Source organism: Camelus ferus, chromosome 6, assembly GCF_009834535.1.
Source record: "Camelus ferus isolate YT-003-E chromosome 6, BCGSAC_Cfer_1.0, whole genome shotgun sequence".
Classification (NCBI taxonomy): Eukaryota; Metazoa; Chordata; class Mammalia; order Artiodactyla; family Camelidae; genus Camelus; species Camelus ferus.
In genome coordinates, this window is record NC_045701.1 from 51,966,586 (window position 1) to 51,983,780 (window position 17,195).

The 17,195-nt window shown below is 36.4% G+C and overlaps 1 protein-coding gene across 14 annotated transcripts in view; it reads right to left on the reverse strand.

The window, feature by feature from the left end:
- NIN (ninein) overlaps window positions 1-17,195 on the reverse strand; it is a 93,373-nt gene that overhangs the window by 9,222 nt on the left and 66,956 nt on the right. For 6 of the 14 annotated variants that reach the window (XM_032481992.1, XM_032482004.1, XM_032481993.1 and 3 more), the window contains 10 exons: window positions 16,283-16,498; window positions 13,392-13,505; window positions 10,544-10,666; window positions 9,491-9,604; window positions 8,530-8,676; window positions 7,135-7,314; window positions 5,878-6,027; window positions 5,308-5,355; window positions 4,418-4,519; window positions 195-395 (listed from right to left, as the gene is read on the reverse strand). In XM_032481992.1, the coding sequence (XP_032337883.1) occupies window positions 195-395; window positions 4,418-4,519; window positions 5,308-5,355; window positions 5,878-6,027; window positions 7,135-7,314; window positions 8,530-8,676; window positions 9,491-9,604; window positions 10,544-10,666; window positions 13,392-13,505; window positions 16,283-16,498 (1,395 nt within the window). Of the gene's footprint in view, window positions 1-194; window positions 396-1,615; window positions 1,677-4,417; window positions 4,520-5,307; window positions 5,356-5,877; window positions 6,028-7,134; window positions 7,315-8,529; window positions 8,677-9,490; window positions 9,605-10,543; window positions 10,667-13,391; window positions 13,506-16,282; window positions 16,499-17,195 lie in introns of those variants that run through there. The other 8 variants (XM_032481994.1, XM_032481991.1, XM_032482005.1 and 5 more) reach the window with 3 other exon arrangements.

The window sequence follows — 17,195 nt, forward strand, 5'->3', positions numbered from 1 at the left end:
CAAAAGCAGCACTGAAGACACCAAAACCAGAGCAGCACTGCAGTTCTGTGGATTTGTAATACAGGCAAGGTGTAAAAGTCTAGAGAGAAGATTTAGCTTCTTCATCCCCACGTTTGAACTGGTATAACTTTCAAACAAACAGGTAAAATTAAACTAGGTGATCTGAGTATACTATTAGAGAAAGATCCTCATACCTGTGGTGTGTTGGTTTCAGAAGTCCTGTTTTCAAGTTCCTCCTGCAGGCATTGGTTTATCCTTTCTGCCTGCAGCAGCTGGTGTTGAAGCTGCAGAAACTGCTCCCTGGGAACCATCGGACAGACTTGCTGCTGGAGCAGCGGCAGATCCCGAGCATGAGGGGATGGGCTAAGCATCGCAGTGGACCTCAGGCGCTGCATCTGGAGGGTAAGGGCAAAGGCCTGATCAGCTGCAGTACCTTCAACCACAGAGCTGCCCTCTAAGGTGGCAAGCAGAGAGTAAGGAAGCCTATGAATTCATTAAATAACTTGAAAACAGGACAGCACGTGATCCTGAGTAAGAATAAAGAATCATTTTGTTTAGGAGACAATATATTTAATGAATAAGCAGGCCTTCTTAAAAGCTTTAGACTTAAAAAATTGTACTTCCTCACTCATGAGTGACCATAAGGACATGAGGTACACGATGTGCATATGTCTGAATTCTACTTCATTTTTTTCCTTACACTAGAACATTTAATTATGCCTCTCTTAAAAATTTTTTTTAAAAAACAGTTTGGAATAGGCTAAGGGGAGAAAGTGGTTATGCTCTAGGGTTTTGCCACTTTACTTATCATTCTTAAAGATTCTCATAAGCAAATATTCAATGGCTACATTTTTTCCAAGTTAGCTTTTTTTTTTGAAGAATCTCAAATCTAAAATTATTTTAGCCTACCTTAGTTTATCATACAGGCAATTCTAGGGTATAATGTGATACCCTAGAACATCTGGGCTTTGAAGTACATGGGATAAAAGTATTTGTTCAAGACAGTGAGGAAATGGTATATGTATCACATGCCAATCAAAGTTGGGGCGAGGGAAAGGAGAATGCGCTGCATTTGGCTGGTGCAGCATGCCACTTCCCAGCTGTCAACACATTAAGCAGACAGACGGCTCAATGGAAGTCATGCAACAAACTTGACCAAATACCAAAGTCAAGAAGAAGTACCCCCAGGCTTGTGAGAAGGGGAAAAGGCTCTCTAGGACACAACTACAATTAAAATGTTACCATGAAACTTCAGAGCCACTATTCATTTCCTTAAATCTGAATTTCTTTCTGAGGTGGGGTGTTACCCATTTTGAAATATTTCTATTTAGAGATTCAGAAAACCCACCACTTTATTTTCAAGAATAAAGAATATGGAGAATTATGATCCCTTGACTTTATATCAGTGGGATGATTTTCTTCACACATCTTTAAATACTGAGGAAAATCCTGATATAAATGTAAACAGAGACATTCCACAGTTAAAGCAAAGTGAAAATGAATATTGGCTCTTAAGTTTTTATTAACTGTTACAGTCAGTAGAAATGACTACATGAACAAGGAGTTTAATGAGATGTTGGCATGCTATGAAATTCATTGAAAGAGATTGTTCTACCTTCACACACTATCTCAGGCAGAGAACTGCACCCTTCTCTGCTAGTTCCAACCACAGAGTTCTAGGTACAGGTTAGCCACAGATAAAACAAAAAACAAAAGAAAATTACAGGAGTTACAAAAGAGGAAGAAAAGTTCGAGTTATAAAGAGAAAGAACAGTACAAATTGGGTATATTATATACCTGAACAATGTGCTCTAGTCAGTAGGCACTCATAAAGGACCAACATTTACATTTCTCTGTATATAAATTTTATAGATACTAAAATATCTTATAGCTCCAATTCTGCAGTCACTTTCTCACCTATTGCAATTTAGTTGGTTTTTGAACTTGCTACCTTTGCCTCTGCCCATCCCAATATAATTATTCAGAAGATTCCAAGTCCAGTATGGAATGGATCTGATGTTAAACAAACCTTGCCATTTGGAAATGCAGAATATAAGCTATAAAACATTTTTGTTGTTCAAGCGTCTGAACTGTTGGCTATCAGAGGTACACAACAGACTTTGAGAACTGCTGATAGTCTATAACCCCCTTTTTTTTTTTTTTGGAGTGTTCAAAATGAATTGTTTATAGAACATTTCCTCATAGAGTTGAAAAAAATCCTGGAGTAGGAGTCAAATTCTTCCATTTCCTTGTCTAGTGATTCAGTATCTTTAATTACACTGTGGTAGGAGTATTATATTACATCAGTGACTTTTAAACTGGCACATAGGGACAAGGAGAAACCCCTTCCCCCCAAGGGAATGCATACATCAGATCAGAATCACGTAGAAAGTTTTTCCTAAATTCCTTGATCCCAAAGATTCTGCTGTAGGAGCATCTCTGCCTGCCTACTGTCCCTCCCCTGAACCTGCTGAGAATCCATCCCAGAGCAAGAGGAAGGTACCTATCCCTTAGGTGAGTTGGACACAAAAAACAATGTGAAAACCATTGTTCATCACCAAATTTGGCCTAAGCTATAGATACCATGACATAAAAATGCAATTTGTAGGGCTAGTGGGAAGGAGGAAATGGAGAGTTACTGCTTAATGGTTAGAGTTTCTATTTGGGATAATGAAAAAATTTTAGAAGCAGTGGTGATGGTTGTGGAACATTATAAATGTAATTAGTGCCACTGAATGCCACCTCACAAAATTTGCCATTTTAACCATTTTTATGTTTATACTTACCACAATTTAAAAAGATAACGTTATATACCCACACTCACTGAATTAGACACTTTAAACGGGTGACCTGTGTAGTATGTGAATTACATTTAACAAAGCTGCTAAAGAATAGAATTTGTATGTCTGTACAGAGTTAATAGCTCAGTCTTATTTCCTGATGAAAGTTTCGTTAGAATAGTGTATGAGATGTTCTTTTCAGTGTTCCAATTGAAAATTCATGCTTTTTCTTTAGTTATTCAGCTCCAGTGCCAAAAACACTCAATTTCTCTCATCCATTAGTAAGTATTTACTCCTAGATCATGGAGAAAGGTCATGAGGGGAAATTGTTTTTGATGACTAATAATGTAAGAGTAGGACCTGGAGAGAAGGGGGCTTCTGAGGCCAGAGAGCAGGTGGAAGAAGAACTGGCCTGTTGGCAGAGCACGTGGAGAGGCTCTAACAGTGCTTAAGTACACCCTGCTACTTGTTACTTTGGTACCAGACATGTCACACTTAGCTTCAGATATTTTATTCATTAGAGCATATAATTATTTTATCAGAAAAGCATATCTACATCTAAACACAGCCTGCAGCTCAAGGTTTTGAACACATTTATTATATGCTGTCAGAGAAAGAAAAAAATAGTTTGGATTTCATTCTTTATAGTTCCACTAATCTCCCTATTAGCGGATAATCAGAGAACATAAAATTGACATTTAAATGTCAATGTGATGTGTTTGCCCATATTTCATATTTAAAAACTAAGCATCTACTGAAACTTACCTTTGCATGTTTCCAGCTTCATAAAAGAAAGTATTTAAATATCTCATTTCTCTCCTATAATTCTGGTTTAAAAATATTTGTATACATAATACTTTTTAAGAACACAAAAAGACATTTTCTACCCATGCCTCTCTACCTTATATAAATTTTACAGGTCACTAAACGTTGGGTTAATATTTTCACCTACCCAAAGCCAAGTAACTCAATGAAATTTTTACTTAATAAGGAGGATTTAACATAGGTTGTTTTATATCGTATATTTGTAACTCAGTATTCAGAAAGCAGTCTATTAGACGGGAAACTCAGTGTCCAAGCTGCCAAGTTTTACAAATCCATTTTCATATTTAACAGATGTCCCTCTCACAAGGTGGTGCTGAGTTACAAACGTAGTTATGAACAATGGCAACACTTGAAAATTAAACCTCTAAATGCTAATGCTCTTAATTCCCTGCATGCATTTCCTAACTAAGCAGGTTGTTAGAGGGCAATCATATCTATAAAACATGACATTATGGGAGGTATCAGGAAAACTATTACAACCACAGCAATAGAGCAAGAGCTCTCAGCCTCTTGGTCAGTACTGGACTGAGCCTTTGCCACTTGAATTTGTTGAAGTGCAGGTCCTTGCATTTTAGGATAATCAACATTATTCCTTCCTTGGTGAAACAGTATGTATTCCTATGACTGTGTAATTAGCAAAAATATCTGTCAAACTTGGTAAGACAGACCAAAGAATCCATCTTGGCAGTACACTTAGATTTTCATTGTTTTCATAATAGGAATCTAACACTATGCTAGTTTATCTCAACAAATGGCTCATTCATGGATTAAAATATTCTTCATAGCTAGAGCCATTTGCTTAAAAAACGTACCTCCATTAGCTGCTCATCCAGTTTTACTTGTTTCTTTTTCAGACCTTCATTTTCCAAATGAATTGTTTCAAATTCTCGTTCAAGGGAATTCATCTGACTAACCTGTTAAAAAAAACAACAACAAAAAACCCTTAAGAAAAAAAAAAAAACACCTGAGTTGCTCTACTTTATTTTGACAAATTTACACTAGTCAGAAATCTCAACTCATGAAAGAAAACTGAGTTCATTTATCGAGGGAAAACAGCATACAGTATAATTCAGTGCCTTGATTACATTTAAGTAGTCTAGTTTTTTATATTTAAAAAAAAATTGAAGTATAGTTGATTTACTTTTTAATCACCACTCCTCACATAGAACAGGTTCCTTAAGGCAGGTGGCTTTACTGACAATGGTCATAACTCTCACAAACTTAAAAAAAATTTATGAAATTTTTATAATGAAAGTAAATGACTGTTCATCATTCTTCCCAGATTTTTAAACAAACAATAATTTTCAGAAGAGGAAGGAAACATAGGCAGACCTTGTTTTATTGCACTTGGCTTTTACTGAGCCTCACAGATAGGGAGTTTTTTTACAAACTGAAAGTTTGTGGCAACCCTGTGTGGAACATGTCTACTGGTGCCGCTTTTCCAACAGCATCTGCTCACTTTGTGTCTCTGTGCCACACTTCATAATTCTTGCAATATATCAAACTTTTTAATTATTATATTTGTTATGGTGTTCTGTGATCTTTGATGTCACTACTACAGCTTGCTGAAGATGATGGTTATTAGTATTTTTTCAGCAATAAACATTTTTTTAAACTATTTATGTTGTTTTTTTTAGACATAATGCTATTACACACTTAATAGACTACAGCATAGTGGAAATATAACTGTCATGTGACTCACTTTATTGTGGTGGTCTGGAACTGAACCTGCGATATCTCCAAGGTATGCCTGTGGTGAAAACTTTGAGTTTTAGTTTAGAAAAAGAAAGAAAGAAAAGTAACAAACAAGAACTCCCAGAGTAATATCTGGACTGCAACCTCAGACCTGAGAAACCCTGTGCCAGAACCACTCAGTTAAGCTGCTTCCAAATTCTTGACCCACAGAAACTGAGACAATAAATTTTTGCTGTTTTAGTTTGTTACAGAGCAATAGATAACTAATATAAACCATATTAAGATATTCCTAATATTGAGGGTATATATATATTTTACTAACTTGTAAAGGCTTATGATATTAATGAAGATGATTACCATCCTCTTTATGAAAACTTAAATTAATCCTTTTCAGTGATCACCCAGTCAAAAAGAACTATGATACTGTTTTGACAAGATTACAAAAGCATAGATATAAGGAAGAACCAGAGCATGCCATTGTAATCATTTCCTTGGAAGCATGCAGGGGAAGCAACATACACTTAGGGTTGCATCATGGTCAGAACAAAGACACTGGTATAAACTCGCAAAAACTCACCTTCCTAGTAGTAGGAGATCGTTCCTTCTGAAACTGTTCACACTCTCTCTTTAAGCTCAACTTTTCCTGCTCTGTGGGCTTCACAGTACCTGATGAGTTCAGATGTTTTTGGTGCTTAGGAGGAAGAAGGTTGGACTCCAGTTGATGGACCTAAAAAGAACAAGTGTAAGAGAAAGAAGTGCTAATATATAATCACCCAGCCAGGAAAAACAAAAAGCAAACATAAGGAAAGTTTTTATTCAGTACTTGTGTTTTGTTGTGTTATAAAAAAAACTTTTTCCAGTCAAGTCTGCCAATTCTTTCTTTTTTTTTTAACTTTTAAAATTATTTATTATTATTTTTTAATTGAAGTATATAGATCTGCCAATTCCTGAAGCCTACTTTTTTGGATTTGAAAGGATCCTCTGTAGACAAATCTATCTTTCATCCACTTGGGTCTAAAATCCCAACACTGAATGGATCAGACAGGGAATTGGGGACTTCTGGCTCAGCCAAACCACTGGGAATCGCGATGTGGCTACCAAGAGAACAGACATAGTCCTAGGCACCTTTGCTCTGCTATAAGCATAACTTTTAGGAGTGAAGGGGGTGACAGTTCCAGTGACATTGGAGTCTTCACACCTGAAACAATGCGTTTACATCAACTAAGTTCCATGAGGACAGCGACCATGTTTAGTCTTGTTCAACACTGTAACTTTACTGACAGCAGAGTTTCTGGCACAGTGTAGGCGTTCTAAGTGAGTATCTGTGACTCTTAAAAAAGAGAGTTCCTCGTTCAAAGAGGTATTTAAGCGTAGGTTAAACATAGTTGGTCGACTACTTAGCAGAGGTAAAGACTTTAAATATCAGTGTAGTTATTGGAAAAGATTATCTTCAAGGACCATTCTAACCTTGAAATGCTGAGTCTTTAAAAAGGGGTACCTTTTCTCTTGCAAGGACTTAGACCCATAAGATTTGAGTCTAGTTTTGCCATTTTTGTACTACCAGTCTTGGCAGCTAGCCTAATTGAATGAGGAATATATGGTTAACATAATTTCCATTCATAAAAGCACAGATTTAAATTTACCACTGCTTATATGAAATGAAAAACATGATATAGACATATGATAAAATTATATTGCAAGTAAATGATAAATTATACATTCTGAAAATAAGTCTCCTGCAGCAGAATACTCAAATCCATACCCCAGAATCACTGCAATCATCTCAAACATTCATTTTCAAACACACACCACCATGTGCAACTTTTCAACTTACCTTCTCCCTGGAGTGTATGAGTTCTGCTTTGGTGTTCTGGACCACTGTTTGGAGTCTCTCATTCTCTTGCCAAAGCAGCTGTTGTTCCTCATTCATCAGGTGATCTAACTTGTCCCAAGACAGCATTTGCTGTTGGTTATGGAATCCTGATGGATAGGTGGCTATTTCCGGAGCCCAAATCTTAGGAGAGAATTGCAGAGTTAAGCCTTAAAATCAAGCTGATTTCTGTTTTGAATGTCTTCTAATGAGAATGAGCACATGTATATTTAGATATAAATAAAACAATATTCTTGGGTTTTGACTTTTTAAAAAAGGTTTGGAAAATCTCTGCTTAAAACAGTCTTTGATAAAATAGAAACATCAAATCTAACAGCAGATGACTGCAGGGCAATTCCTAGTTCCATACAGGACCCAAGTGCACAGAGATTGGTGGCCTTAAAAATTACCTCATTTTTATGAAGTTATTCTTTGAACCCAAATAACTACTCTTTTGGTTAACAGAGGGTACAAAGAGAACTCTGAAGTTTACTGCTAACTTGGAAGCTTTAACATGCTGAACTCTACTTTCATTTTCACACATGCAATCATAATCCTTTTTTAGAATCCAAAGCACATATCATCCATGTAATTAAGGTCTGAACTCAGGAATATGCTTTAAGTTACCACAGTGATTTTTTGGATCCTGAAAAGTGCTTTAAAAATTTTTCTTAAAGGTAACACAACTAGATAAGGCTTTGACTTTTAAGCCAAAATATGAAAAAGAAAAAAAATGTACGATATCATTTTGAGACAAATGTCAGCCCAGAAGTAATCTGGAAACAACTATTATGTTTTTGTTTTTTAATCACAGTTAAAGAAAAGGATTACCAAGAAATAAAGTAGCTGAATTTAGTGCCTCCTTTTATGTAGGACAAAATCTTAACATCTACCAAGGCTAACATCCATACATTGTTCTTAATTTGCACACAGATGAAGCAGCATTGTGATGTATTAAAATGAGACACACTTTCTACAGCATCAAAATGTTTTAGTTTTATTACTACAAAATAACTCAGTCATGGTCTTCTGACTTGAACAGTACAAAAAATAACCTTGTCATTATAGATCCATTTATGTGAAGTTCAGAAACCAGCATCCCTAACCTATGGTTGCAGAAGGTAGAGAAGTGGTTCCCTTGGGATTATCAACTGGAAGGGATACAAGAGAGCCTGCTGGGTGCTGGAAATGCTCTATATTTTGAGCTAGTTACACAAACACAAATATACATACATCTATATATAGGTAAAATATCATACATTTGTGAATACATATATGTGTATAAAATTAATCAAGTTATAGACTTAAAATTTGTGCACTTTGCTGTATAAAGTCATACCTCAACAGAGAAGAACTTACCTTGTCACCAGCATTCTGGAGTTGCTTGCGTAAAGACATCACTTCTTGTTTTAAAGCCTCCTTTTCCTGCTGAGTCACTCGCAGGTCAGATTTAATCTGGGACATTTGCAGGTTTACATTCTGCAGGGTGTCTTCTAAATTCTGAACCTGCATCATGAGAACAATCTTACACTGTGACACAAATCCTCATGGTCTCATCTATAGCACGTCCACATACAAATGAGCTAAGACAAGAGAACTCCAAGGCCCCTTCTTCTTCTACTTACTATATCCAGCTCTTTTCCACAGCTCAGTAGAAACCCAGGATATTATGTATCTTTACAGGATGTTTAATTATGTTTAGGACAGCAATGAACTATGTCTAGAACAAGGTATTGCTGATTTAGTCATCTGGTATATTACCAACTAATATCTTTCAAAACCAGTGAGTACCAACCAGCATCACAAAAGATGGTTTTACTGAATTTTTTGTGGTGTTGGTATATAAAGAAAGGACCTCTTAGTTGAAAATAAAAACTTATCTTTGTAGAACCCTACTCCATGCTAAACATCTCATATATATTTCAGTTAAAAAAAATAAGTTGGTAAAAAGAATGCTGATAGAGTTCCTTAACTATAAAAGGACGTGAACCTGCTTTATAAATCCTATTTCTAAATTAGAAACAAGCATTCATTTTTACACACTATTCTTTTTTTTTTTACACACTATTCTTAAGCTTTCGTAAGTAAGTAATCTCATAATGATGAGATAACCTCAAAATTATTTCATAATAATGAACTTTGAAGGAACTGTTGTTCAGCCATCTCACTATACTGTAAGCATGTGTCAAATATGAGTTACACTGAGTCATTCTGAGCCCTCTTCAGACACTTTCACCTGGAACGTTCTTTCCACTGGGGTTCTGTTAGAAGACTTAGGAAAATATTAACTGTGAGGATGAAACAAGAATTATTGACATACTTTTTCCTGTGAAGCCACTAGCTGTGACTTTAAGCTTTCATTTTGGTGTTCCCAAGACTTCTGTTCCTGCTCCATAGTAGCAATTCTGTGCTCTAAAACACTTGATTTTGCCAACTGTTTCAGGAAAAGAATAGAGTTAATAGGGCATTTTTGCAAACATGTCTAGTCTCAATTCATATGCCTACATTTATACTGAAAAAATCAAGTACCATCTCTTTACATGGGGGATCAGGGCAAGATAAGAGAGATGTCTTAACTCCCTTTTCAATTTGCTTTTAAATATATATATATATATATATATATGTATATATATTTTTTAAATTGAAGTATAGTCAGTTTACAATGTTGTATCAATTTCTGGTGTACAGCATAATGCTTCAGTCGTAATAGGAACATACATATATTCGTTTTCATATTCTCTTTCACCATAAGTTACTACAAGATATTGAATATAGTTCCCTGTGCTACACAGTATAAGCTTGTTGTTTAACTCCCTTTTCTACCTTTAATTTTGAGGAGTCTCTTCTCTTTGGGAATTTCCATTTTTCTTTCTCATTGCCTCGTGTTTTGTGGGTGAGATGGTGGGCTGGAAGGCAGTTAGAAACCTCAAGAGTGTGCCATAATAGGAAATATGGACTGCCTATGAAGGCAGGTGGAACAAAAGCAGTGTTTTTAGAATTGCTAGGGAACACATAATAGAAAAAAAAAAAAAGCCTATGTAATGTAATGGGTTTCAGATTATTAAATACAATAATATTTACATTATATAGGTATAATAGTGATATATTTAAATAACATTGTATATTAAGTAGCATGGTTACTTACTAAAGTGAGACAAACTTTATATTACTATATTTAATAATATAAATATTAAACAACAAATCCAGACTCTTATTAAAATCCTCATGGTCTCAGGTCACAAAATGCCAGCCGCAGTGCTGCACCAGAAGACTTTTAGGCTAACATGGCAGGCCCATGTGCCACTGTGCATTATGGAAATGCTCATCATGGTACACATTGTACAATGACGGTAAAAAGTCTTATTTTTACTACCTTATCAACACAGCTATTTAATTCTTCACTTAGAGCTTCCTTTTCTTCAAGCAGTTTTTCATTGTAGCTTAGAACACTAGAAATCTTCTGCTGGAAGTCAGAGAGATCCGGACATCTGTGCAGCTGTAAGAGATAAACAAACGAGCCCTCCCGTCACATCTCATGGCTGTGTTTATAAAGATTTATTTATAAACAGGGCATTTTCACGGCTGCTGCTATCTCCCTATCTGTAGATATTTCAGAGGACGTATAAACTCTAGGGGACTATAATTAACTTTAACAAAATGTTCCCTGCTGGTTTCTCTTGATTCTACAACTGACTGAAATGTCTGCTCAGATAAAATCAACGAGACATTGTTATCTATGGTCCTAGCTTTCTGTTTTACCTTCAGGGTAAAATAAATGACATACTGCCATTCTGTCATGAGTTTAACTTATGTACATATGGCACAAAACATTTTCCTCAATGTTTTTTTACCTAGGAAAAATCTTTTTCAAAATCTCAGCCAAGACTATAGGATTGGCATCAACCAAATTCAATGTATCAACACAAGGGCAAGTTTAAAGATAAATCAGTCAGTATTTTTAGCTTGTTCCATGTACCCTTCCCTTTGGAAGATGCCTAAACTGACTTGTTTAGTAAAATGTTGCTGGTGTGGACACACTAGCTTCCTCCTCTCTAGTTTATGGAATCAAGACAAACCAAAGGCTTGTTCCTTTTCAGCATCAGCCTTGGCACTACTGACATTCTGGGCCAGGTAATTCTTTGTTGAGGGGGGTTGTCCTGTGCGCTGTAGGGTGGTTAACAGCATCTCTGGCGTTACCTATTACATTCCAGGAGCGCCTGCCCCTCCCCATACACCGGCTGTAAAAACCAAAAATGTCCCCAGATATTGCTAAATATCCCGGGGTAAGGAAGGACTCCCCGTCTCCCCACAGTCACTGCTTTAAAGAGGCTGAGTGTTATCTTATCTTAACCCTTTCCCATAGTTCATATGTTTTTAATTTCCCTCTTCTTCATGTGGCTTTCAAATCTTTAATTATTACTATTATGATTTTATGGCCATCTTTCTACTTTCTACCTTAAGTTCTTTTACATTTAGCTTTAGGAATAGCATGACAAAACAGACTTGAAGGGTTGAATCCTGTCTTCAGCTGGCAACAAATCCAGCATACCTTAAAAATCTAACCAAGTCGGGACGTAGGAAAATGTAAAGTACCTGGGCATTGGTTTAATAAAGGACACTTCTGCTTTTCTCACTACCTCGCCTCCCCATCCCCAGATGCTCACAAAGCCTGGTGCCATTTTGGGTGTCTACTGACTGGCGTGTGACTTCTGCTGATGCTATTTGTGTTTCCCTTCAGTGCAACAGATAGTACAAGGGAAAATGTTTTGTGAACAAGGAATCCTTATGTCATACAGAGCAGCACATGTTTGCTAGGTCCAAGCTGCCTGGCAGCAACCGTGGGCTGACACCATCCTCCTCCTGTGATCCAGAAGAGTCCAGGTGCCACGAACACCTTCCTACCAGAGGCAAACAGGGCTCACTGTTTTCCCATCTCACTATTTACATCAGTGCTTCTAAAAATATGCAATAAAAATATGCCAAATGATGTTCTCATTATGCTATTTTACTCCCAACTCTGCTCCTTGTCTTCTGACCCATAGCTTGGCAGGATCACAAAGCACACACTTCCCATGCTATGAATTTGGAACCCATCATTATCATCTGAAAGACTAAACAACAGACAGAAAAAGGTAAAGGAGAAAAGTACGCCCCAGTTAATTAGGATGAATTTGGTAATAACAGCTTTGGAATACTTATACACCATAGAAGGGCCTTTTTACTTCTGGAATCTTTATGTGGACAGACAGCTTCTGCTATGGCAGAAAAGATATACTTTGCACAGCAGCATCTGACTTGAAGAGGTTCTTAAAAGCACCTATCAGGTAACAGTTCTCTATTAGGCATTATGAGAGACACAAATTTCCTGAGTCTTATAATCCTATTAGGAAATCCGGACTTACAGGAGTCAATTAAAGATCAAACATCGCACACTCTGTATTTGAGCATTCAGGGAAGGATACATTTATGCTCATAGGCTGAATAGATATGAGAGAATTTTACAGTCTAAGGGTATCATAATATTAAAGTAATCCTTTGGTGAAGCACATAAATAAAATGGAACAACTAAATTCTCCTGTTGTAAATCAGGATTGCTCAAACTCAGAGAGTCCTGTACTCATTGAAAAATTCAGAATAAAGAGTAAAATTAGACAATGTTCAGAATATAACTTTAAGGTGAACCCTCTTCTATATTTAAAAGTAGATCTTTGTTTGAAATTTGAAATATGCTCCTTAAAGCCAAATTCATAGGCGAGACTGCATCCCTGATAATCCTTTAGAATCTACTCTTCTGCCCAAGGTAGAGGCCTCAAATTCACTATGAGAAAAAGGCACCAGCTTCACCTGTGTCTCACATACCTGGGTGAATAGCTATTAAAGTTATGAGCAAGAACATGTTTTTAGATAAACTAGTATTACTTTGACACCTGGCCAGGAGCAAGTAGAACAATACATTTCTTAACCTGAAGTGGTTGTGATTCATTTATAATAACAGAATTTCAGTCTCCAACATATATAAGTTATATAACTAGAACAACATTTAAAGAATCAGCAATCGGAGCCCTGATAAATAGGTTTGAACTGCAAGCCCTCAACTTTACTAAGCAGTAAGCTAGTTAACAGGACTCAGTAAAAAGGGTATTTGGCGGCTAGGAAAGACGGACCAGCAGGCACATGTTCTGCTAGCCCCCGCGCCCCGCCTGAGCAGCACACGGTCTTACTTGTTTTATTTTCTCCAGTTCATCTTTGAGAAGGAGGTTTTCCTGTTCCACGATATGAGTCTGTATTTTAACTTCAGAAAGTTCTGCCTCCAGAGAAGACACTAAAGTGGAGGACTAAGAAAAAAAATGAAAAAGTCAAATAATACACATACTCATTTAGCCCGAGGAAACTCAATAGGTTCACAAAAGGCACCATTAAGGAAACACGAGTGCAAATTCAGTGACATACTGTTTTATGACCATTTGTCCTTATACTCATTAGAACTAACCAAAACTACCTTTTAAAAGACTTTCCACTAAAATGGCATGAACATGATTTCTAAGTTCATTTTTGCGGATTTTCCCACCATAAAGTTACTATCTTTCTCTTGGGGGAGATACTTGAGACCACGCACATTGTTTTTCCTTAAGCTTTTGCTTATACATTTTAGTGTCTGTCAGTGGATTTTGTTTACAACAATCATTACTCTGGTGTTTGCCTAATGAAGACTTTGTTTCCTTCTTTCTTTCTACATTTATTAATTGGAGTTCTGTAAGGAAGAGCTGGTACTTCTTCCCCCACCCCTTTACTTATTCAATTTTTTATAACACTACAGACCTATAGGTATTTATTTTATTCTAAATTTATTTTATAATTACATTTATGTTATGGTATACTTAACTTTGCTGATCAACTTATTGAAGCTTTGACCATTAGGAGTTTCTTGGGGTTGTGCACTGTGTCCTTTCGACATCCCCCGTCTCTTTGAGCACCTTTTTCTTTCTGGCATGAGATGTTCCAGGCTCATCTTGAACTGTCCCTGCCCCAACCTTGGAATCAATCATTTTTCCAAGGAGCCCTGGTTCTTCTTATAGGATAATAGTGTTTAGAAACCAAAATCTGGGCACTCCAGCCATATACACACATCTACACCTCTATTGTATGTATCTGTCTATGTATTAAGAAACCCAAGCTGATACTAATTGATACTCAAGTTGATACTCAAATTCCAATCCAACATCAGAGGGTTCATTTTATCCTTCCCAGTTTTCCCACTTCCAAATTCCTTCTCCAGCAGTGAGAAACTCAGTTCTTATTACCTGCAATATATTTACTTATTTGTTCAATTCGAGTATATACAGAGTAGCTCAAGAATTACTAACATACACGCCCAAGAGAAACAGATTTACTAACTAGATTATAGAGTATTTATGTGCACTTCTTTTTGTCTTAACCCTACAGTATACAGTCAAGATACTAATTTCCAAATTACTTATTTTCTTCCCCATTGTGGTTATGTTATCCATTTATAATAGAGTTAGGTTCATTTGTTAGTGTTTGTGTTCCATTTCCATACCCCCTCATCTTTTATTTTTTGGACTGGTTTAAATTGTGTGTTTATTGAGGGGGCAGGTGAAAAGTATATGAAACATTACTATGGTGCCAAGTGTCAGAGTTACATGAAACGATACTCGGAAGTGCCCCTCCCTCCCCATCCCTTCTATCACATTCCCATTCCTCTCTTTCATCCCCTTCCTATTCTCCCCCTATAGGTAACCATCTCTTTAGTTACCTGGTTCACCATCCATGTATTTCTTTTGCACAAGCACATGTGTACTGTCTAATGTCCCCTTCTTAACCTGGATGTAGTATGCATACTCTACCCACTCTTAGATACTCTTTTGTGCTTTTCTTTTTTCACTTAAGAGTATGTCCTGGAAATCATTTCATATCAATAGAGATCTTTCTCTTTCATCCATTCTTTCTTTCTCTTTTTTTAAAGCTGCGTAATACCACTCCATGGTGTGGCTACACCCACCACGTTTATCCAACCACTCTCCTATGTGTGAGCATCTAGGCTGTTTCCAATAGTTTGCAGTTACACACAATGCTGCAATGAATAATCAACACTGTGCATATGAATTTTCATATTTTTGGAGGAGCATCTTTATGGTAGATTCCTAGAAGTCAGACTGCTGAGACAAAAGGTAAGTATACATGTAATTTTGTTAGGTATTGCCAAATTTCCTTCCAGAAGGACAGTATCAGTTTCTATCCCCACCAGCAATGTATGAAAGTGCCTGTTTTCCCAAAGCCTTGCCAACAGAATACGTTGTCATATTTTTTAATTGTTGCCAATCTCATAGGTGAGAAATGATGTAGCAGTGTTGTTTTATTTGCATTTCTCTAATTCTGAGTAATTTAAACATTTTTTCATAGTTTTGAGGGCCATTTTTTATCTCTTTTTTGTGTGTGAATTGTTCATGTGTTCTTCCCATTTTGCTATCAGATTTGGGTCCTAAGTCCTTTGATTTTTAAGAGTTCTTTACATAGTAGGGATATTGGCCCCACTTTTTGTTGAATATGATGCAAATATTTTCTCCCAGTTTGTGAGGTGTCTTTTGACTTTGTTTATGGTATTTTTTTGCCATGTAAAAAATTTTAAATTTAATCAGTTTTTTTTTTTTGCCTCTAGTTTATGAGTCATAGTTACACAGCCTTTCTCTACACCAAGGCTAAAGATGAATATCCCCATTTTCTTCTAAGTACTTGTATAGTTTTATCTTTTATGTTTAGACTCCTAATCCAATTAGAGTTTACCCTTATGTGTGATACAAGATATGGATCTAATTTTATCTACTTCTAAATGTCTACCCAGTTGTCCAGGCACCACTTATTAAAAAGTCCATCTTTACCCCAGTGACTTGAGTATCTACCTTTGTTACATACTGAGTTCCCATTTGGATTTGGGTCTAATTCTAGACTCTCTATTCCACTTATCTGTCTATTCATGTGCCAGCACCACTCTGTTTTAATTATTAAGACTTTATGTGTAAGAATTTAATGCAAGCATTTCTTTTCTTTCTTAGGATTGCTTCCAAAAAGGCTGTAGAGGAGCTGCAGAACATACCTGCACTTTGCAGTGTTCCAGTTCATCTTTCAGATTAGACTTCTCTTGTTCCCACTCCTCACAGGTACTCTGACCTGGCTCTTCATCTTTCTGGCACAGCATTTCTGCCAGACGTTGATTAAGTTCTTGCAGTTCTTTCTGATTTTGAGAATTCTGTTGGCTAAGCTCTGTATTTTCCAAATCCAACTGTTGGTTTTTGGTTTTTAATTCTGAAATCTAATTAAAATTGAAATACGTTTTAAATACTGTTACCATGTTTCTGCTAAAAAACATTTTCAGAGACTAATTGTTTTTTCCCTCTCTATGCAGATAAAGTTATATCACACACGCACACACATTTAATAACAGAAATAATACATACTCATTATTACAAAGTCAGTTGATTCAGAAGTATATGAAGAAGTGCTAGACACTCTGTCTAATCCCAGTCCACAGGGGTCGCCACTGTGCACAGCCGGATATGTATCCCTCTGGATTGTTTTCCAAGCGTATACAACACCCATAGACACATAAGTTTTTTTTAACAAAAATTTGCATCATTTCTGATGTTTGGATAGTCTCTTCTTTCCACTTACAATATCTTACAGACTCTTATCTTTCCAAGTCAGTGCATTCAGAAACCACCACATGCTGTATTTTTAAGTGGCTGTAGGGTGTTTGTGTATCAAGACATTCCATACTGTATTTACCCATTCCCACACTGATAGACATATAGGTTTGTTATCATTCCTTTAATTGTAAAGAAACAAAACAATCTTTTGGAAAATTCATTTACACATAGTAGCATTTTCTATTCAGGATCCTTTTTATAGAATTGGGGCAGCTGGGTTAGAAGGTATGCATACACATTACTGTTTTGATCGATACATCCATAATGGCTTCCTCACAGTGCTACCAACTTACAGTCCTATCA